The sequence below is a fragment of the Cupressus sempervirens genome, chromosome 7, assembly GCF_028749045.1.
Source record: "Cupressus sempervirens isolate cs-2001-9-10 chromosome 7, ASM2874904v1, whole genome shotgun sequence".
Taxonomy (NCBI): Eukaryota; Viridiplantae; Streptophyta; class Pinopsida; order Cupressales; family Cupressaceae; genus Cupressus; species Cupressus sempervirens.
Genome location: NC_143124.1, coordinates 614,337,833 through 614,362,686, shown reverse-complemented (window position 1 = coordinate 614,362,686; position 24,854 = coordinate 614,337,833). Strand labels below are relative to the sequence as shown.

General features: G+C 35.5%; 1 protein-coding gene across 1 annotated transcript in view; it reads left to right on the top strand.

Moving 5' to 3' along the window:
• Positions 1–18,620, top strand: part of LOC149548212 (PQ-loop repeat family protein / transmembrane family protein) — a 101,469-nt gene extending 82,849 nt beyond the window's left edge. The window contains exon 8 of the mRNA XM_089792258.1: positions 18,178–18,620. Coding sequence (XP_089648384.1) covers positions 18,178–18,321 — 144 coding nt within the window. The 3' untranslated portion in view covers positions 18,322–18,620. The remainder of the gene's footprint in view (positions 1–18,177) is intronic.
• The last annotated feature ends 6,234 nt before the right edge of the window (positions 18,621–24,854 follow it).

The window sequence follows — 24,854 nt, the reverse complement described above, 5'->3', positions numbered from 1 at the left end:
TCCCATTTTATTTTGATGTACGTAATGTTCTACACCCTCTCATGAGCTGTGGATATGCATTTACTATTTAGTGTTCAATTTGATTTACATGATGTCTTTGACTCTACCCATGGCTTCTATTAGGGCATTGCTAGTGAAGACCTAAGTTTTTATATCTTCAATATCTTATTGAGGCCTCAAGGGAACATCCCCTAGGTTTTGTAGAGCCTATGTAAAAGGATGCTCCCTAATCATATGTGTTGTCCAATAATATTCACTCCTTGTTGATGTATTGATCTCTACCTTGAGATACCTTACTCCCTAATCTCACCTTGGGTTTTGGGCTAGAGGAGAGTGCTTGTGTTCTTTTAGCACGAATAGGATGCATGTTGTATACTAGTCTATATAATTGAGATAAACTTGAGATGATGTTTGCCATCTTTGCTTTTAGTTATAGAAGTATCTTGAATACACTTTGATAAAAAGAAAAGTCAATAGAGTGGTCATGACAAGTTTTTAAACTTAGCCCAATTGATCAATCATAGGATATTTTAAAATTTTCTTTCTCTTCATTGCAATGACTTGGAACAATTATCTTGATACATTAGTATGCCCCTTTCTACTCTTGAAAACAACTGCAAAAACATTGTAAGATAGTAGAATACACTTTTTCTTTCTTTCTTGTATTATTTAAATGCAATTCGAAGAAATTTCAGCATCAACAGGATGCATGTCCTACCCCAATGGCTACACTTGAGATAAGCTTGTACTTGTTACAATTTTTGTTATCTTTTCCTTTTAGTTCTATGTTTCCGGTTTTGGGTTTGAGTTAAAATTTTGGGTTTGAAGAGTTGGTTCACTGGTATGCCAAAATTTTGAAATGGGGCTTGGGTTTGTTAGTACAAAAATACATATTTATGCACCCTAGAAACACAAGTTAAGATTAGAATGTCACATAGTATCATAAAAACATGGTAATCATAGCATCATATCAACCTCAAAATATTAAATTAATAATATTAAGTTCAATATCATTGTTTTGACTTTCAGCAATTGAAACTTTATTCTAAGTTTCAATCATCATCTAAGTCTTCATCTTGTTTTTCATCAATGGCATTACTTGATTCACAAACAGTGCCAATGTCAATGGGATCAGCTGCACCAATAACATTCTTTTTTTCCAAGTCCTCAAATGCTTAATACTTTTATTGTTTTCATTGTACAGAGAGCTTGTTTGTTTGTAATTAACATCCTACTTGAGAAATGTTAAAAGACTAGCCTGCAACTCCCTTCACCTATAGAAGATATTATTTAATGCTTAAAATACAGTTTATCGTTGTAGAGAGCTTGCAATCAATCAGACAAGGATCATTATCAGCAGTTGGATGTACAATTTTCATTAGAAGAAATCTTGAGGGCTAATTTAATCTGATGCAATCAATCTCTAAACTTCAGCAAACTTTGTTTTGTAATGTTTTCCTGCAGTAAATTATAGAATGTTTCTAAGTGGAAATGTACTTGGTTCGTACTGGGTGTAATGTTTTCTTTCCTCAAATGAGATTTAATAATATAGAAACATCTATTTATCAAAAAAATTCATATATATGAACAAATTATAATATAATTAATTTATTATTATATATAATCAAATGATTATAATAGTATTATAAAATACTATAATAACTATCAAATATGACATAATATTATATATATGTCATAGGTAGCAAATAGAATAATGCCAATCCTTATTAAAGCTTTTGTGAAGCCATTTATCTTATTGACACTAGTCAATACGATAATAATAATAACAATACGAGGTGATAGCAAGTTGCAACCACTATATTATAATTGTTCACTATTGAACAGAGGTAGCAAAAGATAGAAACTAGTGTGAAATGATCTGCAGTGAACATGCTAAGGACGTTGAGGATTCAAAAAGTCAAGTTATTGGGTATGATCAATTATTAATAGTTATAATAAAATACTGACCAGGGATGGCATTCAGCAGATGAAAATTAAGAAGTATTCAAGGCCGATCTTATATGAACACCTAATAGTGACACAAATGTCCAGCAGATTGTCCGCTTGGGTAATTAGTCAGTCAAGATGTATTAACGACATAAGGAAGGATTGATGAGATCAGAATATCATCTCTGGGAAGCAGTTCATTAATAAACAGAAATATCAAAATATTTAAGGTACAAAATCTTATTTGCTAAGGAAAGTTGCAACCCTTTTGAAAGTTATGACCTTTACAAAGGGGGTATATGAAAAATCTATACTGAGAATTAGTATAATGCTCAAAAAAAAAAAATACACAACAATTTATATAAAAGAAATGCAGATAAGTGGTGAGACTCGGAAATTTATCCCAGCTTATAGCAGGATGTAGAATTAGCGGACACAAAATACATATGATCAACAACACTCGGGAATTACAAAATAAATAAAAACAGTGTCCATCTGTTCAGAATGGAGCGAGCTTTCCCAGTAGAAAATATAGGCAATTCCAATAAAATGAAAGTTTTTACCTGGCAGCAATTCAAAGGTCAAAATACAGCTAGTGACAAATAGCAGGAAGATATATCACCATGCATAGGACATTCCTTTTACCTAAGATAACTAAATCATGCTAGGAATCAAATAGGTTGGAGCTCAAAATCACATATGTTTCTTATCCATCAGGGGGGAACTTAAGGGGAAAAGTGAGATCCAAATAAAATATATTCGTTCCAACAAGCAAGAGAAGGAGATAATTTTTTATTGGGCCTGCATATTGAGGAGAGTAAGTGTCAAATTAGAAGAGATATTATCTACACACAAAATTGAATAGAGGACAATAATCTTGAAAAGCATTCAATCTAGTATTCCTATATACTATACAGACCCACAGGGAAGTAATCTCCTATTAATAATAAAATCAGAGCGCATCAACAAAGAGATTCCAATCAGGCATAAACATTGCATAATTGATAAATATTACATTAGGGGAAAGGATTCTAATGGTATTGGATCATTGCATATGTATGTGTAAATCAGGAAAATCTATAAAGATAGCATTCATACACCGTATATTGATATATTGATATATTGATGTTAGGATACAAGTACATAGCGGAAGAAAGTTCTTGCAAATTAGAAGAATCAGTCCCTAAATTCCACTGAATTGGATAGGGGGACATTACAGTGGTATCAAAGCATAATCGTGTCGTCCTGTGAATAGCGGCCTATGCAAACTTATCAAAGGAAAGGAAAGAAGACTACCATGAATGAAATGGATAATGAGTTAAGGTCTATTATGGAGCAAACAAATTAGACTATTATGAGTCAAATCAAAAGATTAGAAAAGTCTAATCAGGCTCTCGCACAAGTCATACAAAATATGGGAAAATCAATTAACGACCTCAAAAATCCTTTTTTCATTGGGAGAGATATAAAGTCTAACTATTCAAAAAATAATGAATCGTCCTCATCTAGAGTCCCATACACCCTTCCTAGCCAAGGAAGAAATACTCAGGGAAGAGGATGGACTAATATAAACAATGAATAGCAACGACGAACTTAGAAGAGCTTATGCAAATCTTGAGCCCCACTATAATGGACACCCTAGAAATGCCCAAAAAACTAAACAATTGCTGATAGGAATTTTGTCAAACAGTTTGCATCCAACTCCTTATTCCTCTGTTTACTAATTTAACCCCTTATGACTTCGGAAATGAAACATTTATATTGTTTGCTTGCATGGAATTGAAAATCACTCAACATGAACAAAAAAAAAAGTATAATAATATGCAGATTGGAAATTGTATTACTGCTCATAAGATGTTATTTTTCAGAATTTAATAAAATCAAATACGGGCAGATTATCAACTCACTAATTTCTCCAATATTATTGACATAATGCTCCAACAAATGTTATTTAAACCTGTTGCTACAATGACATGAATAGTGCTGCGTGAATAGTGCCGCATGAACATTACTCGCGTGAACAGTGTTGCTATAGTATTTTGTCTTTCAAACAGTCCAATATCTTCATAAAATCATTCCCTCAAAGTAGCATAAGCGTCGGATGAGTAATGAAGAAGATATGAGCAAAACATCAAATCTGCCTGTATCTAGAAATGCACCCAATCTGCCTGATAATGAAGTTGATAACAATGGATTCCAAAGGCCAAACCCCAAGGGAATGTTTTCTAGAATGTCACAAGAGAGGATAGACATCCTCTAATGCCAAGAACGGATCTGCAACTCACACATCAATTTTCTTCTCATATTCAACCTTGCCGAATGAAGCCACCATTGCTCCCTTTTATTCTTTCTCCAAGGTTCGACTCAACTCTCATGAGCAATGTTGGATAAAAGATGTGCAATATAAAACATATTAAAATATTCACTTATGTCTCCCTTAGGCACCCCTTTGGTTTACACACATCCCCATAAGATTTTATATTAAAGTAACACTTTAATATTTTACAACTAAATTAAATGTTACTTTAAAGATACTTCAGGCATTAAAATATATAAGTTATTGGACTCCGAACAACACGAGTGATAGCTCGTTGGAAAGCTCTTGCCGAGGAGTATCAAATTAGTCACGAAAATTAGCCTCCCCTATGTCCTGTTGACTTACTAAAACTAGTAAGTATGGCTGAGATTGTGTAAATTAACTCCGTTTTGGCCCAAGCTAGAGATGACTAGGCCAAAACACTCGAGGATCCCTTTAAACCCTCGTTAGCTCTCGGGACCATGTAGAACTAGGCTAACGCACACACACTTGGTCAACTGCTAAAGTGGGGACAATACAGTCCGCCCTTGAAATTGCTTGTCCTCAAGCAATATCAGTCCAGCTTGCTGAATAACCCGCTCACTCTCCCATGTAGCATCCCCCTCCAATAGATCTTTCCATCTGACCAAATACTCCTTCACTATCCTAGTTCTGAGTTTCCACTCTCGGGTGTCCAAAATAGCCTCAAGTACTAACACGAGCTTCCCCTCATCCAAAGGGGGTAAATCTGTAGAAGGAACTACACTCTGACCAATGGCTTTCTTAAGCCTCGACACATGAAATACATTGTGCACCCAACTGCCCTCTGGAAGCTCAAGCTCATAGGCGACTTCGCCTACTCTACGAATCACCCTGTAGAGACCGTAAAATTTAGGCTTCAGTTTCTCTGCTTCACTCCTCTTGAGCGATGACTGTCTATATGGTTGTAGCCTCAAATACACCATATCCTACCTTGAAATTGCATTCTACCCTATGCTGATCAACATACAACTTCTATTGATTTTGAGCTTGTTATATGTTCTCCTTGAGTGCTCTCAAGATATCCTGACTATCCTGCAATAGGTCTTTGGCTTTGGGCACTCAGTTGTTCCCCAAAATTAAATCCGTGAAGCTTGGTGCTTCATACCCATACAATGCCATAAATGGAGTCATCCTGACGGTCATGTGATATGTGGTATTGTAACAATAGTCCCCCATGTATAACCACTTGACCCACGCTCTTTGTTGCACAATCACATAGTTTTGCAAATAGCCTTCCACCCATTTGTTTACTATCTCCATCTGCCCATTTGTCTGAGGGTGGTAACTCGTACTAGGTGTAAGATCTGTACTGCACAGCCTGAAAAACTCCTGCCAAAGGCACTTATGAACTTGTTATCCCTTTCATTAACAATAAATCTCGGTATCCCATGCAATCTGAAAACCTCTCTGAAGAATAAATTTGCCACCTGAGTTGCTGTACAAGTAGAAGGAACAACAAAAAAGTGAGCAAACTTTGTTAATTTGTTTACCACCACATAAATACAATCTCTTCCCTGCACTCGTGGTAAACTAGTGGTGAAGTCCATAGAAATACTTTCCCATTTCCTGTGCGGAATGAGCAAGGGTTGTAGTAAACTTGCAGGAAACGTGTGCTCTCCTTTATTCTGTTGACAAACTGCACACTCCTTGACCTACCTCTGAACATCATCCTTGAGCCCTCTCCATGAGAATCACTCTCGAATCTCCCTATAGGTCTTGAAGACCCCTGGATGCCCAACTATAGGTGCATCATGAAATGCCCTCAGAATCCCCTCTCTAAACTGTGATGTAGAGATCAAATAAACCTTGTCTTGAAATCTGATCAACCCATCCAACACTACATACCTGTCGTCTTGAATGGTGCCTGCAACTATCCCAGAAGCCCAATCATCTCCTGCATACTTTGTTGCAATCTGATCCCTCCAATCTCCTGAAACCTTTGCCATAGTACATAAGTGAGGTCTCTGAGATAAAGCATCAACCACCACATTTTTCTTACCTTTGACAAACTCTATATCAAAGTCATAAGCTTGCAATTTAGTAACCCATTTCTACTGCCGGTCTTTAAGACCATGCTAGCTCATGATGTATTTAATACTATTGTGATCAGTCTTGATCACAAAATGTCCACCTACCAAATATGATCGAAATTTGGTCAATGCATGCATTATGGCCAACATTTCCCTATCATAGATAGAATAGCTCCTCTCAACTCCTCGGAGCTTCCTACTCTCGAATGCAATGGGGTGTCTCTTCTGCATCAATACTACTCCTATCCCGTCGCTTGAAGTATCACATTGAAGTTCAAATGGCTTTGTGAAATCAGGTAGAGCTAGAACCAGACAAGATGACATTGCTTGTTTGAAGTGATCAAAACATATTTGCGCTACCTCTGTCCATGTGAAGGCTACTTTCTTCATGATATTTGTCAAAGGTGTGGCAATCTATGAGAATCCCCTAACAAACCTCCTGTAAAAACCACATAAACCAAAGAACCCCTTAAGCTGTGTGAGGTTTGTGGGAGTAGGCCAATTCACAATAGCTCTAATCTTTTCAGGATCAACCCGAACACCATCGGCACTAATGATATGACCAAGTTAAAAGAGCTTAGTCATGCCAAACTCACATTTTGATTCCTTGACATACAATGACTCTCTATCTAGAATAGATAACAACTCCTCCAGATGCTGCAAGTGTTCCTCCTAGGTATTACTGAAGACCAAGATGTCATCAAAGAAGATCAAAACAAATCTCCTCAATTACCCCCTAACACCTAGTTCATACAACTTTTAAATGTGGTGGGTGCATTGGTTAGCCCAAATGGCATAACCATAAACTTGAAGTGGGCATACTGAAATCGGAAGGCTGTCTTCTCAATGTTCTCTGCTCTCATCCTAATTTGGTGGTATCTAGATCATAAATCGATTTTGGTGAAGAAGCGTGCACCATGCAACTCATCAATCCTAGGAATGGGATACCTATTTTAAATTGTTTTCTTATTTAGTGCCCTGTAATCGATGCACATGCACATCGTCCCATCCTTCTTCACTAGAACTACTGCTGAAGAAAAATGGCTTTTGCTAGACCTAATGTGCCCCATCTCCAATAGCTCCTTAATTGCCTTCTCTATCTCATCTTGGTGTTTTTTAGGATGACGATAGGGGGTAATCATGACCGATTTGGCTCCCTCCTCTAGCTCAATAACATGCTCCATTCCCCTGTCAGGAGGAACCCCATGTGGAATATTGCCAAATACTTTGGCATGCCTGTCAGGTATCTCTTGGATATCTGGTTGATGACTCTTTACCTATGGCTCCTATGGAGCTGAGATAATGAAACATTTTGCTGCCCACTCTATCATTATGCCGAAAAAGTCTCTACATTCTCCTTAGGGAGACTACTCTGCAACCCCCATCCAAAAGTCCTCTGAGTACAACAGTTCTTCCCTCATGTTGGAATCTCATCTCCAGTTTTGGTAGGTTGAGTGTGAACTCAACTAGTGAGGCCATCCATGTCATGCCAAGGATGACATCATAGTCTCCCATGTCTACTACATAGAACTCATCCTCCAACTCATAGCTATCTCCAAACTTGATGTGAAGATTAGATATCTTCCGAGTGCATAATAATTTGTCACCATTAGCTACTATGATTCTAAACCCAACATGCTCCTCGGTCTGTAAACTTCTTGTGGCTACCAATCGGGCATCGTCCCATCCTTCTTCACTAGAACTACTGCTGAAGCAAAAGGGCTTTTGCTAGACTTAATGTGCCCCATCTCCAATAGCTCCTTAATTGCCTTCTCTATCTCATCCTATTGTTTCTTAGGATGACGATAGGGGGTGATCATGACCGGTTTGGCTCCCTCCTCTAGCTCAATAACATGCTCAATTACCCTGTCAGGAGGAACCCCACATGGAATATCACCAAATACTTTGGCATGCCTGTTAGGTATCTCTTGGGTATTTGGTTGATGACTCTTTACCTATGACTCTTGTGGAGCTGGCATAATGAAACATTTTGCTGCCCACTCTATCATTATGCCGAAAAAGTCTTTGCATTCTCCCTAGGGAGACTACTCTGCAACTCCCATCTGTAAGTCCTCTGAGTACAACAGTTCTTCCCTCATGTTGGAATCTCATCTCTAGTTTTGGTAGGTTGAGTGTGAACTCAACTAGTGAGGCCATCCATGTCATGCCAAGGATGACATCACGGGCCTTCTTAGTGACCTCCTATAATGTAGCTAGGTCATGCCCCTTGACCCAACCCCTCAAGGGATTTGAGAGTCTATCCATAAACAACACTACTAATCTCCTCTCTGAAATATCTATAACCAACACAACTAACCTTTGAAATTCTCTAATATATGTCTTAACTAATCCCCACTGCTTGAGTTGTGCCAACTCTTTAAACTATAACTCGGGATCTGTGGTATCAAATCTCTCTATGAGTTTGTTAGTGAACTCGTAAGATGTGATTTGATTATGCCCCAAGATTACCATGCCATGGTGCCACCACTCATGCGTTGGACCATCCAAATGAATAACCGCATACTTGATAGCCTCCTCAGGCATAGGATTCAGCTGGAAGTATGTATCTACCTTTCGCACCCAAGCTCGTGCAGTCATCTTCCCTAAAACATCATAATAAGGTAAAGAAAGATTTTCAACTTTCTTTCTCAACTCAAAGTTTTAATTTTTCCCTCCTGCTTTAGGCATGTGTCTCATCCTCAAGTCCATATAATCTTTGAGGAAAATATCTGCCTAAAACTCCGGTCCACTAGCCTCCTAGTCCCTCCTGAACTGATCCTGAAACTTGGTAATCTACGGTTCGTTTACTGGTTGAACCGGATCTCTAGGTGGGAAGGTGGGTAGAAGAGGTCTTGAGCTCGTTGTCCGAGCTAGGTGTGCAACGTGTCTAAAGTTATCAACCTCATTCCCATTGTTGCCATGTCCATTATTATTACCAGTAATGTTATTCTCAAGACCATTATTGTTGCCTCAACCTCTATTATTATCATTGCCCCCATTTCCATTGTTCGCATCACTTGGATTAATAGTGATGCCCATCTGTCTAGCCATAAGCTACAACATCATATACATTCGCCTATTCTGCTCCTGTTGCACACACTGCCCCTGCTCTAATGTACCCAATAACCATTTGAACATTAACTCCTCGTGATTTGGATCGGCATTCTTGCCTCCGCCTAGTCCTATATTCTTGTTATCTTGGTCACCCATACTGTTGTCTTGTTCGAAGAATAAATCCTCTGTGTCCGTATGTCTGGATTCTATGTCCACCTGCACGAATGAACTAGACTGCTCGCTTTGTGAGTTTGAATCTTTGTTGATGGCCTTTGTCGCATGCTCAGACATACATTCTTAACCAACTTTTTTTTCTAACTTTAGTGTTTTGACACTTCGTCAAACACTTTTCCCTCTATCCGGTTGTTCCAAATTCCTTGTAAGGCCTCCATAAGATGGTAGGACTTAAGGCTTAGATACCACTGTAATGGACACCCTAGAAATGCCCAAAAAACTAAACCACTGCTGATAGGAATTTTGTCAGACAGTTTGCATCCAACTCCTTATTCCTCTGTTTACTACTATAACCCCTTATGACTTCGGAAATGAAATATTTATATTGTTTGCTTGCATGGAATTGAAAATCACTCAACATGAACAAAAAGAAAGTACAATAATATGCAGATTGGAAATTGTATTACTGCTGATATGATGCTATTATTCAGAATTTAATAAAATCAAATACGGGCAGATTATCAACTCACTAGTTGTTCCAATATTATTGACATAATGCCCTAGCAAATGTTATTTAAACCTGCTGCTACAATGACATGAATAGTGGTACGTGAATAGTGCCACATGAACAGTGTTGCTACAATATTTTGTCTTTCAAACAGTCTAATATCTTCATAAAATCATTCCCTTAAAGTAGCATAAGCATTGGATGAGTAATGAAGAAGATATGAGGAAAACATCAAATCTGCCTGTAGTTAGAAATTTACCCAACCTGCTTGATAATGAAGCTGATAAAAATAGATTCCAAAGGCCAAACCTCAAGGGAATGATGTCTAGAATGTCACAAGAGAGGATAGACGTCTTCTAATGCCAAGAACGGATCTGCAACTCACACATCAATTTTCTTCTCATATTCAACCTTGCCGATTGAAGCTACCAATGCTCCTTTTTATTTTTTCTCCAAGGGTAGGCTCAACTCTCATGAGCAATGTGGGATAAAAGATATGCAATATAAAACATATTAAAATATTCACTTATGTCTCCCTAGGCGCCCTTTTGGTTTGCACACTTCCCCATAAGAATTTTTTTTTTAATTTAAAAAATTTACTCTTTTAAGGCGCCTGGTAAACTTTTTAACGTGACCGGTAGCACTGGCGCGACACACCCACCGATATCACGGGGACGGGGGAGACTGTTAGAAAAAGTGATTGAAATGATAAAATATAATAAAATAAAATTGCATGAAATAATAGATTTAATCCAAGAGAGTAAGAAGAGTTTTACCATACAAATGATACAACATCAATGGAGCAATACCAAAGATAAGCAACACAAGAGACAAGGATTTGATAAGGGGAAAGCAAAGAAAACCCCTTGTGAGTATTATGAATGAGGTAAAAGCCTAAGAATGAGAAAGAGAGAGAGAAGACATGCAAAAAAATAGCTCATTTACAATAGCATCAAAAACTTGATGTGAATAATGGAGACTAGATAAAAATGAGAGAGAGAAGCACCTCTTTTAAAGAGATGAGAAAGGAGTTGCATGTCTTTGCATGTGTAACTCCCATTTCTATGAATGCCACATTCATAAAAGGTGTGTGCAAAGTGTCAAGTTCCTCTTAAGGAGGAATATCTATTTTCCTTATTAAAGGAAATACAAAAAAGAGTTGTTCTCACAAGTGGACAATAGGACAAGAATGACATGTCCTTTACATGTGGACTAGAGGACAAATAAATAATACATAAGGGATACCTTGGTTTATCCCAATAAATAAATAAATGCAACCAAGGAAAGATTATTAATTCTAACACCCCCTTTTAATCTTTACTTGGAGAGATGTTGTCAAAATCAAATTGTAATTTGATTTTTTGAAATATCTTCATTGTGCAAGAGGTCTCTTATTATCATGGGTACATCATTGGAGAGCCAAGAGAAGTTGATAATTCTTCAAGTGTGTTACATCTTCAAGTGGATGCATGTGGCATAGGATCTGTACAACAAATAATGATATCTTGTATGTGCCTTGATGAATAACCTGAAACATAGAAACAAAGACAACTATCCACAAGGATAATTTCATCTTATATTCAAGTTAGAAACTTTTTATGTATAAGTAAATTCTCATAGAGTAAATATAACTGTAACTTGGTACCACAAAGAAATCAAGATAAATCATATCCTGCAAAGAACAAATATGTTATCAAAACTTTCAAGAAAAGACCATAGAAAAGGTTAGCTAATGAATCCAACATCAACAATGCTTCAATCACGTGGATATAGACAGTCCACTAATAAGTCATTTTACTGCAAGTTAATGGGTGATCAATCCATAACCTGCATGACTCATGATTTAAGCAAAGAAGTATACATAATATTATATGACATATTTTCAAAGATATCAAAGGGGATGAGTATGAGTATTAACAATTGATTGCCTTCAAATAAGAGTAAAATGCCTTCAAGATGGGGTCAAATTAACTAAAATTGGAGGGAAACTCCAATAATAAATGGTATTAACCATAAATTGCCAATATGGCAATAGAATGATGCTATAAACTGCACTTATGTGCCAATCAGTAGAATAAAATAAATGTTGAAGGCAATAGTGTATAATAACTCATAATCCCAAGGAATAAGAAAAAATAAATAAAATAAATTTACTTATGTGAAATAAAGAATGCACTCATATTTGATAAGTCACAAGAGACAATAATTTGTATATTTATCAGGATATTTATGTGGGCCCCCACATATACACATGAATAAATATACCTAAACTATCATGGTATGAAACATGCAAATAGAATTAAGATCATATATAGAACATAATTTCTAGGCAACATACTAAAAAGAAATGCCAAAGATGATGAAAGAGAATTATTAACATCAAACAATATTTGCAGTAATTAATCCTCCTAGGTTGAAGTCCACCCATTCTAAAAATTGATCTCTTTTACTAAGTACTTTTTGAAACCATTTATTTTTTCTCTTAACAAATTTATCACTAGAAGAAGAGTCATGATGTATGAATGCATCATTTGTTTCAATATTAGCATTATTACCATTATCAATATTAACATTATTACCATGATCTATAAATGCATCATTACCATTACCATTGTAAGAAAGTATAGGAGGAATAAAGGTAGATATATGAGGAGTAGGGTTTAGAGGAGGTTGGTCCTCCACTAACACAATTCTGCTTCTATGAACTTGTTCATTTTGAACATTAGAAGAATCATGCACACCATTTCCTGCAAGACAAACATTTTGTGCTATGTGCACTTTGTTAGTAATAGGATTATAAGCTTGATAACCTTTGGTATTTTGCATGTTTTCACTCATGCACTTTGTACATGCCATCTTAGATGAAGCAATAAGAGATAAATTTTCAACTGTATTAGATGAGATATGCTCATTTTTCAAATGAGCAAGCCTTTTATGCTCGATATTAAAAGTAATATCTTTGTGCAAAGAGTGTCTAGAAGAGGTGAACCCAGAAAATTTAAATAAGTTATCATGGCCTAACTTAGCATTAGCAACAACTTCATTAGTGTTAGGATCAATAATAGAGCACATGTCCTTATGAAACTCAACTTTGTAATTTTGACATAATTTTACAACAGAAAGAAGATTGTATTTCAACTCAGGAACATAAAGGACATCATGTAATTTTTCATTTGGAATACTAATATTACCAAATCCTTCAACTTTGCAACTATGATTATCAGCTAATTGAATTGGAATATTAGAAGGATCGGGTTTTAAATAATCAAACACTTCTTTATGAAAAGTAACATGTTGAGATGCACCAGTATCAATAATCCATTCTAAATTTTTAAGAACATTGTAACTAACAGTAAAAGCATGACGAGATGGATGAGAGTTTTGATTATTGTTATTCATAATTTGCTTATCTTTTTTTTTTTAAAACAATTATTAGTTACATGACCATTTTTCTCACAATAAGTACAGTGAGGTTTTTTATTAAATTGATTAACATGAGTATTATTACGATGAGTATTTGGATGATTATTGTGATTATTATTATTATAAGTATTGGAAGAATCATTATTATAAGATTTGAAATTTTGATTTTGACTTTTAGACACAAAAGCATGTTCATTAGATCTAAGAGTACCAAATTGTAACAACTTAGCTTCCTCTTGACGTAACAAATTTTGAAAAATACTATAAGTTAATTGAGTAGACAAAGTAGGAATAGCAAGTTGAGAATGAACATTAGTAATAAATTGTTGAAATTGTCTAGGAAGACATTTTTTTAAAATAATTGTAATTAATCTAATATCAGTGAGAGTAACACTTAATCCAATTAGTTGACTTTTAATATAATCAAATTTAAGTAAAAATTCATCCATGGATTTGAAATCAATATACCTCAAGTCTTCCAAATTGTCTTGCAATTGAATCTTGCGTGATTCAGATGGCCTGTCATACGTTTGCTTTAAAATATCCCAAGCTTCATGGGCATTAGTGCAATGAGAAATTAGAACATATAAATCTGGGTTAAAAGATATACCAATGAGGCCAAGGGCTTCGTCATTTTTAGTATTTCATGCATTTTTTTTCATCTTGTGTAGCTAAGGTACCAGGAACTACAGAAGGGTCAGTAGCAACATCTAAAATATGCTTAAAACGGAATATAAATGAAAGATGAGTTTTCCAAGCATGATAGTTTGAGTTATTTAACTTGATTTCTGGAATTAAAGTCGACATGATTTAAAAAATTACGTTTAAAATTTAAATAATAAATTTGAAATAAAAAAGTGAGACTTATTATCCACAAGAATGTTAAATAACTATTAAGAGATTTAGAGAGTCAAAATTAAAAACTAAAATGTTCTCTGCAAAACCACTGGTCAGATTGAAGAAACGGGAAAAATAAAAATTTGAAAAACTGAAAAAATGTGTTACACACAGAGAGCGATAACTTTTTTAATTTAACTCTATTTTCAATAAAATTTAAAAAGTTTTTTCATTTTTATGTCTTCTAAATGTTGTTCAAATTTTAGCCAAACCTAGATCACGGATTGAGAGATATCATAAAAATACGAACTGCTGTCTTAAAATTTGAAAAACAAATAATACTGCACATATAATACAATAACTTTTGCAATACTATTCTAATACAAATGAAATTTAAAGGGTTTTTTCGTTTTTATGTTTTCTAAATGCTGTTAAAATTTCAACCAAACCCAGATCATAGATTATGAGATATAAAAAAAAATACGAACTGTTGTATTTTTCTTTCTAAAACAAAAAACAGAAAAAAAATTTGAATTTCAAAAAACTTAAAAAGCCGGCAACAGAAATAGGGTTAGATATAATAAAAAAAATTAAAAATAAAGAATCCTTTGGCGGCAAGCCTTCCAAAGGAGGTTAGAAAAAATAAAAAATGAACTCTTTGGCGGTAAACCTTCCAAAGAGGGTTAAAAAAAATTTTGGAGATTGAATAAAAAACTTGCAAAAAAGATAGATATGAATTTTTTTCTTCACTTCTCCTCTCAACAAAGTTCTCCAATATGGTAACCTTCACAAAAGCTCAAAACAAGGATTAGAAAGCTCTGATACCATGTTAGAAAAAGTGATTGAAATGATAAAATATAATAAAATAAAATTGCATGAAATAATAGATTTAATCCAAGATAGCAAGAAGAGTTTTACCATACAAATGATACAACATCAATGGAGCAATACCAAAGATAAGCAACACAAGAGACAAGGATTTGATAAGGGGAAAGCAAAGAAAACCCCTTGTGAGTATTATGAATGAGGCAAAAGCCTAAAAATGAGAAAGAGAGAGAGAAGAAATGCAACAAAATAGCTCATTTACAATAGCATCAAAAACTTGATATGAATAATGGAAATTAGATGAAAATGAGAGAGATAAGCACCTCTTTTAAAGAGATGAGAAAGGAGTTGCATGTGTAACTCTCATTTCTATGAATGCCACATTCATAAAAGGTGTGTGCAAAGTGTTAAGTTCCTCTTAAGGAGGAATATCTATTTTCCTTATTAAAGGAAATACAAAAAAGAGTTGTCCTCACAAGTGGACAATTGGACAAGAATGACATGTCCTTTACATGTGGACGAGAGGACAAATAAATAATACATAAGAGATACCTTGGTTTATCCCAATAAATAAATAAATACAACCAAGGAAAGATTATTAATTCTAACATAGACTAGAACCCGTGACCAACCCTTTGCAACAGGGAAGATTTAGCCAACCGAGCTAGGGCCCCTACCCACTTCCCCATAAGATTTAATATTAAAGTAGCACTTTAATATTCTACAACTAAATTAAATGTTACTTTAATGATACTTCAGGGATTAAAACAAATAAGCTATCGAACTCCGAACAAGACGAATGATAGTTCGTCGGAAAGCTCTCGCCGAGGAGTATCAAATGCAATCACCAACCTTAGCCTCCCCTGTGTCCTGTTGACCTACTAAAAATAGTAAGTATGCCCGAGACTGAGTAAATTAACTCCGTTTTGGCCCAAGCTGGAGATGACTAGGCCAAAACACTCGAGGATCCCTTTAAACCTTTCGTTAGCCCTCGGGACCATGTAGAACTAGGCTAATGTACACACACTTGGTCAACTGCTAAAGTGGGGACATTACACCCGCATTGAAGAGTTTGTATCATTTAGAGAATTTTTCGAAGATAAACGACGAGAGGCACCTTGAAGGCACAAAAATAAAGAGCTCAAAGACAAAGTGAGAAAAGTAACACTGCCACATTTTGATGGATTAGGAAAATTCACAACTCACGCATGGTTGCACAAATTGAATACATTCTTCACCTTAAGTCCCATGATAGAAGAAGATGCACTCCAGTTTGCAATACTTCATTTGGAAGGGGCAACACATGAATAGTTGTATCATGGGCTTATTTCCCCGGGCCACCAAAATATAGACTCCCATGGTGAATTTTCCCAAAAGCTTATTGGTAGATTTGATGAAAGAGACCCCAAATGGTATTTCCAAGAACTAACCCACATCAAACAAATTGGTACCATGGAGGAATGCGCTCGCAAATTCCAAGGATTGTCCGTTATGGTCCTAGATCTTTCTTAAAAGAGGCTCACTTATATGTTTGTAGGACTTAAAGAATCCATGTAAAACTTTGTAAAGTCATTTGAACCCCAAAACTTGGAGTAAGCCATTAGAAAGACAAGGAAGGTTGAATCAAATCCTTCAAAAAATGACCTAGGAATTTTTCAACCAAGATAGGCATGAAGATTCAAATAAGGACAATAGAGAGAAAAAATATTATGTATGTAATGAAAAATGAGGTACAAAACATCAATGCCAAGAAAGAGATGAATTAATGAATAAGAGTTTACCTTTTACATGTAAAGAATCCTGGAAACATAATCATCAGTTCAAAAGAGGACATGTAAATAAGATAGACGAATTAGATAATAAAGAAACACCCAAAGAGAAATCAAGGCATTCTTAGGGAGTGTCGCAATTTAAGACATTTTAGCGAGTGTTAAATAGGATCAAGGTGTTCTTAGTTAGTGTTGAGATCCAAGATGTTCTTAGTGAATGTCATACCAGAACAACACAATCTTTAGTGAATGTCAAGATCAAGGGCGCTCTTAGTGTGAGCCAAGGAAATTCTTAGTGAGTGTTTAACTAGATCAAGACATTCTTAGTGAGTGTCAAGATCAGGGGTGTTCTCAGTGTGTGCCTATTGCGCATTTCCACTCCATTGCCACTTCAAAATTGGGGCCCCTCTTTTTGCATTCTTGTTATGTGATTAGGACAATATTCAAAATCTCGTCATACACACTTTTGCCTGATAGTATGGACTTAGAATTTTGGAGAATCCTCTGTCATCATCGGATTTTGCTAGGGGGAGAGGATTTTATCCTCACAACAATATATCCCTATTGTCTCCAGTCCCAACAATCCTCTTTGACCATTGGATTGCACTCTAGGCAAAGGATTTTATCCTCTTGCGTGCATTATTTTTGTCCCTCCACAAGGATTTTTGTCCTCCCACGAGCCTTATTTTCGCCTTGATTTACACTTCGTCTCCTTAATTTTTCCCTAATTCAACTTGGGTTAGACCTAGATGAACCAACCTCCCTGGGTTTGAACCTTGGCCAAACCACTGGTGAACCAAACTCAAAGTCAAACCCAAATCGAACCAGACTGGTACAAGGGCCCCTGGAAGGGGAACCTGACTTCCTAATTTTAGATAGATAATTATCTTGAATACAAGAGCAATATGGAAAGCCCATACAGTGGTCATGTCAATTCTTTAAATTTAGCCCTAGTGATCAATCATAGGATAATTTAAACTTTCCTATTTAGTCATTGTAACTATTTGGAACAATTACCTTGATACATTAGCATGCCCTATTCTACTATTAAAAATGAGTTAAATTACCACAAAAGAGTTGTAAGATAGTAGCATTCACTAATTTTTTTTCCATTCTTTCTTTCTTTTATCGTTTGTAACATATTGGGATGATTATCTTGATACATTAGTATGCCCTATTCTGAAATTGAAAATAATGGTGTTCAATAATGAATGTTTTTTTTTCTTTCTTGCATCATTTGAATGCAATTCTAAGCAGTAATTTGATGTACAGGAATCGATTGTGTTCGATATAATATTCATGTTGCAACATTATGTGTTCTATAAGATCAAGATGGAAAAAGGTAAAATCCCCATCAAAGATGATCGAGCAGCACTATTAAATGAATCAGCAAAGGAAAATGATGAAAAAATTTAAGTTGGTGTACTTATATATTTGTTTCATTGTATTATATTGATACATTCAATAATTGAATTGTTTCTTATTATGAAGGATGGTCATATGGCCTTATCTAGCCTCAATCAATTGTTATGATACTGAATTTTACTATAGTCAATATTGGTTAGTTTGCTGCAATATTATTCAGAAATGTGGATGTTGCTCACTATCACGATTTGAAACACTCCCTATTCAAATTACATTTGGGAAAAATACTTCAACATTGTTAGAAAGCTGGTTATTAATAATACAAATGCACAATGCATATATTCAGTGCATGCTACTGGTATTTTGTTTTTCGAATTGGTCAAAACTTTATAGCCAAGGATTTTCTTTTTACTAAAACCAGCAGCTTGAAATTTGGGACAAAATTATAAGCCACTTATAACCAAAGATCTGTAAATCAGGTTTGTCAAGATTGAATCAAGAGAAGATACAATACAGACTATAAAACACGAAAGCCTTATACAGAACTGACCTTAGTAACAATTAACAAGCTTTGATTACTGTAAATGTAGATTAAATTTATTTCAGATTAGAGTAAACGGATGTCTTTTCAATTTCAGAATTTGATGATTCCTAATCTATGAATTCTTATTTGCAGAATTTCAATCAGAATATATATACATATAAAATCTCAACTGTGAATGTAATGCAAATATAATTATTTTTACTAAATATTTGCAACTCTGAGTTTATATCTGGTAATGCCTGATCTGCACTAGATAGAATATTAATTGATTTTGATATCTTCTAGGCAGATCGGTTTATATATATATATATATATTGAATGGACATGTCCATGAATAGACAAGTTTCCACATGGTGGAGACGTGTCCATTCAAGACATATCTCTTAATATGCACCGATTCAGTTCTCGTAATCAAACCCAATCACTAACCAGAGCTAGATATCACTTGTTCTTAACAACAATAATGCACATGAGATTGCCAATCAGGGAGGAGATCTAATCAGACACAATCTGTTTCGATACCTGCATTTGATCAACATGAAGAACATGAAATGATTACTGTTGGTCACTAATAATCTGCCAGAAAAAGATTTGACAATATACTTGGGACTTAATTCTGATATCATGATTGAGTATGTGAATGATATAGATTATCATTTGTATATCTGACCATAGTTATCATACTTCCAACACTCCCTCTTAGGTAGGGGAGATAAGGATCTAACGAAGTGTGTGTGTGTGTGTGTCTATATATATATATATATATATATATCACAATGAACTTATCAATTGTGAGAAATGATGTCACCTAACACATGATATTGGTTGATACAATATGCTCAATATTACCAAGTCATGTAACATTCTTCTTATATATCCAAGTTGTGGTATGTGTGCTGACATAAAGTCTCATGATGTCTAACATAACAAATCATGACATGTCCACACAAACACTTGTCCACCCACCATGATTATCTCATAAAGAACATAATGATCTGCAATTGATATCAAGTCTTATGATATCTATCATAATGCTCAAGAGATAGTAACTATCATGACATGTCTACGAATATCAAGTCATGTGATATTCATCATGATAGTGAGCTAAACATTGTAAAGTCATCACGTTACATTGTAAAGTTCGCCACCTTTCAATAATGTACACATGGCCCCCAAAAAGTCATAGAGAGACATACAACAAAAGAGTTTACACATTAAACATCTTTTATATATTTTAATACAAATAAATGAGTTTAAGATTTGATCTCAATAACCTACAATTCAATCATACCAAGTTTCTTTCTGAAGTGTTCAACTTTAACTCTAGAGAGAGGCTTGGTGAGAATGTCTTTTGTTTGTTCTCTTGTACTAATACACTTCAATTGGATCACATTCCTTTTTACCATGTCTCTCACATAGTAGTAAGGAATCTCTATATGCTTCGATCGATCATGGAATATTGGATTCACTGAAAGCCTAATGCAACTCTGATTATTGTAGTGGATAGTAGTAGGTTTTAGGGGCTCACCAAATAATCCCACAAACAATTTCCGAAGCCATACTGCTTCTCTTGCTCCCATAGAGGCTGCAATCTATTCAACTTTTGTTGAACTTTGTGCCACTGAAAATTGTTTCCTTCTTATCGAAGAGATCATAACTGATCCCAAATTGAAGCAACATCTAGATGTGCTTTTTTGATCAATTATACTTCCATCCCAATTTGAATCAGAGTATCCATGTAGATCTAGGTCAACATTTCCATATTTAAAACCATATCCAATAGTACCTTGAAGGTACCTCAATATATGGTTTGCAGTAATAATGTGTATCTCTCATGGTTCACACATAAATTGGCTCAAAACATTCACTACATAAGAAAGTTTAGTGCATAGTTACACCGCCCTGGGGGACGATGGGACGACATAATGAAGGGACAAGTTTTCGGGACAGGGGGATAGACGGACCTTAGTTTGGGGACAATGACGGGAGGGGTTGTATATACTATACATATGGTACTGAAAATGCTAGTTATGAAAAGATGTATTGCGATATAAGATATAAAGATGCAAAAGAGTAGATACTAAAACATTGCATTGAATTGGAACATCAAACATTGAACTTAAATAGACGAATCACTAGTGTTATGGAAATTAAATCTTTAATGAATAAATTTGAAAAAGTGATTATATCTCATTCTTTCCGCAAAGGTAATGCAGTGGCTGACTAGATTGACAACCATGCTGTCCAGATGGGGTATAAGATGACGTGGCATGGTGACTTAAGTAGAAACGTGGATTTAAAAGCCCTTATTAATTATGATACAACTCATGCGACGGAGGTAAAGATTTGCTAAGATTAGCAACTTAATGATATATGGGAGTGGGGTTACGGATGTCAGTGTTCTCTCCCTGAGGAAGTACATTAATGTGATTTTTATCCTGGCTTTGCATGTATCTGTTTTAATGCATGCCTTAGTTGTTTCAATGAATGTATTGTCTTTGATTAATTCATCAGTTCTTTGTGTCCATTTGACTTTGGCTTTTTGCAGTAATTTGAAGTCTTTGGAAATGGGCGGAGAACCAAGGAAACAAGAGCCAAAAAATTTTAAGGCATGGAAGGACAAAGCTTTTTTGTTTGGCATATTCTGCAGAAGGGTAATGTCACCACTTATTTGGAGCATTTTCATGGATATAAACCTCATGTTACAGAGGCATTCTTCAAAAACTGATTGAAGATAGGGTTTCCTTACATGGAGTGATTGTGCATTTGACTGAAGAGTTCATAGCTGAGGTGACGGGTTTTCCTAAGGAAGGCATAAAATTCAGTAAAGAAATGAGTATTTTAAATGCTGCGTTTAAGAAATTTTCCAAAATGGATGAAGAGGAAAAAAATATGGAGAAGAATGACAATTTTTATGAACTGGGTCAGATTAAAGTTATCTGGCAGGATGTGCTCTCATGCATTCGTGAGTATTTTATTTTAGATGGTAGAGCTAAGCGTGTTTATAAATTTCATTTTATGTTCCTCAATCACTTTAGGCACAAGGATAGGCTCTCATTTCCTTTTTATCTAAGATTTTCTTTACTCCAAAGTTTGCAAGCTCATAGGAAAAAAGAGTCTCGTCCGATTTTACATGAAGGGTTAATTTTACTTATTAAGGATTACTATAAAAACAAAGCCATTGTGTCTTCTCCTCCTGAAAAAAAGAAGGGCTCTGTTAGCGAAACTTACTTTAGGAAGAGTAAGGCTGATGAAGGGGTTAAGGGAAAAAGGAGGAGTTTGAAGCAAGAAACCCAACAAACCCATCAGCAAAATGTGGAAGAGATTATTGAGTCTAATAATTCGAAAAATAATGATGAGAAAAATTTGGAGGAGGAGAATACAGATGTGGAAGATTTCAGCTCCAATTTGGAAGGCTACCTGGGAAGCCAGAGTGAGATTGGTAAGGATGAGAAGGAAGAAAGTAATGAGAAAAATATAGGGTCAGGTAATGTTGGTGAAGAGGAAAATCAGAGTGAGCATTCCAAGGGAGTGAGGGATGGAAAAGAAGAAATGGCGAAGGAAAAGGAGGACCCTTCTAATGTGAATGTGAGGGAAGATGTAATGACAGAAAAGGATGAGTCTTCTGGTAGGGAAGAAATGGGGAAGGAGAAGAATGACTCTACTCATAGGGATACTATGCTTTCTTTCCTGCATACTGCAAAGCTTAAAGTTGATACCTCTCTGCAAGCCGACTCATGGATGTATAATGAATTAACGAGTCTAAAAAGAAAAGTGGAGAAGGTGCAATAGGACCAAGAAATCGACCATGCAAAGATCAGTAAGATGGAAGTCCAAATGGGTAATATATCAGAGAAACTAAAGTAGTATGAACATAAACTCCGTTTGCTGATCAAAGAAAGTGGCAATAAGATGGAGTAGGTTACTTCCAACATTTGTGCTGCTGCTGCTGCAAGTTTAGGGAAGCGAACCAATGAAGAAATAATGTCTCCAGGTGGACCATGTAAAAGAACCAGAGAGAGCTCCAGGAAAAGGGTAGCTAAGGTTACTGGAGGATCAACTGCTGATACCATCCAAGGCACTGTGGAGGTAGGCAAAGAGGTGGTCAAAATGATTAAAGAGCTACCATAGCAGAGCTAGTAGTGTCACTAGTATTTGGTCTCTGTTTTTTGTGGTCCTAGTAATTGGTCGTTGATCTTGGTTATTTTATCTGGTTTTTGTCTATTGTAAAAACTAGGTTCCAAGTCCTTGTAAAACTTGGGTTTGTTTTATGGTCCTTTTATGTGGTTTTAGGTCCCTGTAAAACCTAATTTTGTTACTATTAAACTGCAGGTTTTAGGTCCGTGTAAAACCTGGTAGTGCTTCATGGTTTATCTTTTTCTTTTCTGTTAAAGGTTTCAGGTCCTCTTCAAAACCTATTTTTACCTTAATCTAAAACAAATAGTCAACACTGGGACATCCCCCCATCCTTGGTAGAGGTGGTAGAATCTGGTGTCACTGCTAGGAATGGGGAAACAAAGTCCCCAAGTACGTAGTGTGTCCCTGTCTCTAAGACATCGAGCAAAAGAGGGGGGAACATGTCCTTGTGTTACTATGGTCTAGTGTTAACCAAGTACATCAGTGATCCAATTATTTGTCTATAAAGATTAGGATCTGCAAATCTAGATTCTGTTGTTGCTTCTTTCAACTTATTTAGATTTGTTTCCATGGGTGTAGACAATCAGTCTATAATTTAGTATCCCAAATTTCTCAAAAATATCATTAGTATATTTTCTTTGATTCAAAATAATACAATCAGATTTCTACCAGACTTCCAATCCAAGGAAGTAATGTATAATGCCAAAGTCCTTCATATCAAATTCTAAGGCCACGTCCTTCTTACATTGGATTATAAGGTTACCTTTCCCTATAATTAGCAAATCATCAACATATAGGATTAGTATTAACATATCACCTTTAATAATTTTAAAATAGAGATTTGGGTCGACATCATTCTTAGCAAATCCAAGTCACATAAGATAGTTGTTGATCCTCTCATAGTAGGTTTAAGGAGCCTGTGTAAGTGCATATAGGGCTTTCTTTAATTTGCACACATGTGAGTCTACATTATGAATCACAAAACCTTCATGTTGCTCTAGATAGACTTCTTCAATAGTCCCATTTAAGAATACACTTTTCATATCCATTTGGTGGATCTTCCAGCCTTTAGGTACTGTGATTGCTATTACTACTCTAACAGAAGTATATTTGGCAACAAGTGCAATCCTCATAATCAATATCTTCCTTTTGTGAGAACCCTCTAGCAACAAAGCATGCTTTGTGTTTCTCTATACTATCATTTGCGGCATGCTTGCTTTTGAAGAGCCATTTGGAAGAGACGCCAAATTTCACTTTAGGTTTAGGTACTATATCCCATACATCATTTTTCAAGATGGATTGATACTCCCATGTCATAGCATCTTTCCATACTTGATGCTAGAGACCCCTTGTTGCACTAGTAGGTTCTAAGTTAATGATTTCACTCATTAAGGCAACATAACTTGAGAATCTGTTGGACCTCTTACTTTCTCTAAAGGTTTGTTTGGGTGCTACATAATTTTCAGCTCCCTCAACCATCCTTCTAGCCCAAAGTGGTCTCTTTTTGTTCTTATTGAGATCCTCTTCTTGATACTCCCTCTAAATCTCAAGAGCAATTTGGTTTTCATTTAGAGTTTCTTTTGGATACTCCCTTTGAAACTCATGAGTAAGATCCTACTCCATATTCTTAGGTGAATCTTGAATTTCTATCTCATTCGAGCTCTTTCCCCTCTTGAAGGCAATGTCCTCGAAGATGACTTGTCTCCTTAGTTCTATTCGACTCTGTATAGGTATCTATATTTTGTAGGCTTCCGAGGTTTCACTAAAGCCTACAAAAATTCCTTTCCTTCCAAAAGGCTCTAGTTTTGACCTCTTCTCTTGAGGCACATGGATGTAAACAGGGCAACCAAATATTCTTAGGTGACTTATGTCAGGTTTTACATCAATAAAAGCTTCTTCAAGA